At 63.8% G+C, this 4,282-nt stretch overlaps 1 protein-coding gene across 1 annotated transcript in view; it reads right to left on the bottom strand.

Moving 5' to 3' along the window:
* Positions 1 to 4,282, bottom strand: part of LOC105308588 (ATP-binding cassette sub-family A member 13-like) — a gene marked incomplete at its 5' end in the record, with an annotated part of 87,537 nt that overhangs the window by 75,062 nt on the left and 8,193 nt on the right. The window contains 3 exons of the mRNA XM_023525674.1: positions 1,227 to 1,407; positions 2,305 to 2,441; positions 3,411 to 3,835. Of these exons, the coding sequence (XP_023381442.1) occupies positions 1,227 to 1,407; positions 2,305 to 2,441; positions 3,411 to 3,835 (743 nt within the window). The remainder of the gene's footprint in view (positions 1 to 1,226; positions 1,408 to 2,304; positions 2,442 to 3,410; positions 3,836 to 4,282) is intronic.

Raw genomic sequence — 4,282 nt, 5'->3', positions numbered from 1 at the left:
GGGTGAATCGGACACCTGTGCTCCGCTGGGGGCCGGGTCCAGCAGGGCACAGGAAGCCTGAGCACACAGGCCACTCTGTCCCCATGGCTCCTGTGCCGGCATCGGCCAAACATGTCGGAGCTCATCACACTGGCTCTTCCTGTCCTGACACTGCTCTTGCCCCTAACGTCACCTTGATCGACTGGACTGACCCCTGTCTGCTGCGCTGACCTCAGACCTTTGAGGAGAGGGGGTACCACAGAGCCCTGCGTACACACCCCCACGCGTCACGGGCTTTCCGCTTCGCTGGCCCCTGAGCCTGTCGCGTGACCGCCGCCCGGGGTCCTCCCTGCACCCGCTGCGGGGCGCAGGGCCCCTCGAACCAGCAGGAGTCTCGTCCCCGCGGCTCGCACCCGTCAGAACGTGCGCGGCAGGCCTGGGGCTCCGGCACCGTCGGTCACGGGCGCCGCCCGCCCTGAGGCAGCGAAGCGGACCAGGGGCCTCGGCTGCTTCAAGGAGAGAAGAACACGTTCCAGATTTTTTTCTTTCGGTTTGTTTTCAGCGTGAGATTTCTGAAGACTCATGTCCACTCTGCTCCTACCTTTCTGAGGCAGAAAAAAGTCCTTTCCATTACTTTAATTACACGTCTGTTAATCAGTCCTACCAAAGAAGAGCCAAATGAAAGTGACTTGTTCACAGGAGAAGTCCGATCACTCGGCCACCGCTCCCGCGGCCAGCGCGGGGTCCCCTGTGGACCACAGACGTCTGACCTGTCGCTTCTCTGGGATCATGCGACTCGATTCTTTAATCAAATCCGGAGCCACCGAATTCTAAACAGCCTGGAAAGAACGTCCGGCCACACAAAATTAGAACACGAAAAAACTATTCTCAGCCGTTAAGAAAACCGCAAACATCCTTCCGAATTTCATGTCTCTATAGAAACGCGAGCAAAATTAAACTTAGGACGAGACAAATGGAAAGGGTCGTAGGACTTTCGAAGACGGCGGTAAAACAGGTGAACTATCCGCAGGGAACGGAGGAAGAATTAACGACTCTGAACCCCGTCTGCGCCCTCCGGGGCTGCCCGGCCCTACGGCCGCCAGCGGCCAAGGGCGCGTGGCAGTGCCGGCCGGGGCCCTGTCGTCCCTCTGAGCCCCTGGACCCGCACTGAGGTCGACACGGAGGAAGCGGCCTGGCCTCCCGCCCCCCCGGGGCAGACAGGCGACACAGGGGTGTGGGGGGCGCACATGACGGTGGTTTTCCCGGCGCCGTTGGCCCCCAGCAGGGCCGTGATCTGGTCTCTGTGGAAGGTGAAGGTCAGGTCTCGGACAGCTGCCCGGCGCGGCTCGTACTCCTTGGTCACAGACACCAGGGTGACGCCCAGGGGACCTCCGTCCTGCTTCCCCTTCCCGTTTGGCAGTGACGAGCCTGTGGGGAAGATGCAGATCGCCCTGAGCGGACCTCGAAACCCTCAGGAGCACTCGTGCCGGATCGCCCGGTGGGCTGCCGTGGACCCAGACCACGAAACCATTCAAAACCCTTCTTCGGCGAAATCGAGAGGCGGCTCACACGACGGCCAAGCGAAGTCTCGGATTGTGAAGTCTGTGCCTGGCGCTGTCCATTTTGTAGGAAAACAAAAATAAGCACACCCGCACTCGTGCAATGCAGAGGACAGCGGCAGGCGGGCAGGCCCACGCCACCACGTCCTCGAGAGGCGGCCCCCAGGAGGTGACAGCTAACGGGGACTCGCAGCCCCCCAGAAATGCTCTCAGACGCCTTTCGCCTCCCTTCTCTCTCAGACTGTGTGCCCACGAGCACAGTCACATACGGGACGCAGACCTGTCACCTCCTCTGCCCGCCCCACCGCCAGGGGCTCGGCCCGACACCCCGGGTCCCGGTCCCTTCCTGGCCCGGAGGTGGCTCAATGGACCCTTCCTATGGGGTGTCTTCGGCCCGAAGGGTTTTCGTGTTTGACGTGCACATGCACACAGAACTCAAGGCCCGTCAACAGCGGGCTACGCACACCCTGGGTCCCATGCGAGCACCCTGGGGTCCCACGCACACCCTGGGGTCCCACGCACACCCTGGGGTCCCACGCACAACCTAGGGTCCCATGCGCACCCTGGGGTCCCACGCACACCCTGGGGTCCCACACGCACCCTGGGGTCCCACGCAGGGCGAATTCCATCCCGTCAGGGGACCCCCTCCTGCAGCCCGGCCCCCCCACCGTCTTCAGAGCCCAGTGTGGCTGTGACCAGGCCACGGTTACAAAGGGGCCACACTGACCGGGAGGGGAGGTGTGTATCCGGCACACCCTCCACCAACCTTCGACGCCGGAGTCTCCGCTGAGGAAGAACAGGTCAGGGCGCGGTGCGTGCGGCCTTCCTGCCACCAGGCCACACACGTCCTTCCAGTAGGAGGGGCGAAGGGGAAGTGCCACGGCCTCCTGAAGCCAAAAGTCCCTAAAAACAAGGCATGGTCCACGTCAGCCGAGTTCCTTTCTGGTTAGGAGATTTTGTGACTGGACATCCTAACTAATTGATATAAAATGTCACTCCAGGCGGCATGCCCCACACTCATCCCACATGTGAGCCAGAGACAGTCTGGGGCACAGCGCCAGCGTGTGGGGTCCCGGCTCCCTCCCCCCAGCCTGACCGGGGGCCACCGCCGGGACCCCTCACGTCCACTCTGAGCAGGCGTCCAGCAAACAGACAGGCATTTATTAAACACCAAAGCAGCGTCGCGTGATTGCTGAGTGTCCCCAGAGCAAGGCCACGGCCCATACAGCTGCCGCTTCCTTTGTCTGTCTCGACCCGACGTCCGCACAGATCACTGGACGTGGGTGAAAAGCAGGAGGGAATGAATCACTTAAAACGTCTCCAAGGAAGAAGCTCACAATGCCGATGCCCGTACAACGCACGTCGACGCCCTGTAATCACGTTCTCCAAATCACGTCAGCCCACGCGACGGTCACTTTGCCCTTGGCAGGCGCCGGAACGCGGTGGACCTGGTGCTGGCCCTCCTCGGGTCCCTAGCACCCGCTCCGGCGGGGGTCTGATGGGCGTGCCGAACGCCGAGGGCCGAAGACACAGCAGCGCTGTCAGCCTCGGACCAGCAAGCAAAGGGGCGACACGCGGCCCCTCGCACGTTCTGATCGGGGGTGCGAAATGGTCCCAAAGGAAAGCGTGCGGCCGGCCCCCCGAAGTGTGGGGGCGCTGAGCTGGCACCTGTCTCCTGTCTCCCACAGTACGGGCTGAGCCATGTCCCCCACATCCTGATCCCCTGACCATGTCGAGACGAAGACTCTTTCCAGAGACAATTGAGGGTCAGCAAAGTCAGTGAGGTCACCTGGTGGGCACTAATCCGATGCGACTCGGGTCTCTGTGAGTCCTGGCCGTCCGTCCGGGCACAGACCCGGCCTCGCTGCCCACTGGCCAACAGCTAAAAGCGGCCGCTCCGTCAGGGGCAGCGAGAAACGTCGAAGCCCGCCAGGCGGCAGCGGAACGCAGAGTGGGCGCTTGTCGCTCCCGAGTGGCCTCCGGGCCCTTCCGCCTTCGCGGCTCTCGGTGAAGGTCCCGATCTGGCCGGGAATCCTGGCTCGTCCGAGGTCACAGACACCGCGCATGACACCGTGACAGCGTGACACGGACGTTCCCTGGACATGGCACCGCCGGTGCTCGTCACGGAGGCAGATGCCTGTCCCCTCCGGAGGCGGCTGCGTGGACGTGATCAGGAGCCCGAGTTCACGAGTGGACGTCCCCGGAGCAGTGAAGGACGGGAATTCACAGCCACACACGCTGGGGCTGCAGATGCAGCGCATGGGGCTCGGAGACAAGGGGGGGCGGCCCTCAGCAGGCTGGGGGGCCCTGGGGAGGCCCATTTTCCGTGCTCAGTCCAAGCGCTTCGGAGACCCCCTCCCAGACACACCTGCAACACCTGAGCAGGGGCCGCCCGAGCCGGCCAGGCGGACACGCACGCCGAGCCGGCGTCTCCTACCAGTGGCGTCTACAGCTCTGTCCTGTGCTTCATGACGACGCCCGGGAGGCCCCCCCACGTCACAGCTCGGTCACAGCTGCCTCCTGTCCGGGATGCGCCGCGCATGCACACACGGGCGTTCGGTCCGCGCAGCCGGGCACCGGCAGACCCTCGGCCGCTCCCACCGCACAGCCATGAACGCGAGTGGACACACAGTCCTGGGACCGGCTCTCGGTCCCTCCAGGGCTCCGTCCCCGGGCGCTTCCTGCTCCCGGAAGAAGCCTCTCCCGGGGGAGCCGCGTCTCCGTGCCACAAGTGCTCCGTGCCA

The sequence above is a fragment of the Pteropus vampyrus genome, unplaced genomic scaffold (assembly GCF_000151845.1).
Source record: "Pteropus vampyrus isolate Shadow unplaced genomic scaffold, Pvam_2.0 Scaffold594, whole genome shotgun sequence".
NCBI classification, from domain to species: Eukaryota; Metazoa; Chordata; class Mammalia; order Chiroptera; family Pteropodidae; genus Pteropus; species Pteropus vampyrus.
Note: the sequence above shows the minus strand (reverse complement) of the source record. Positions and strands in the feature narration are given on the sequence as shown.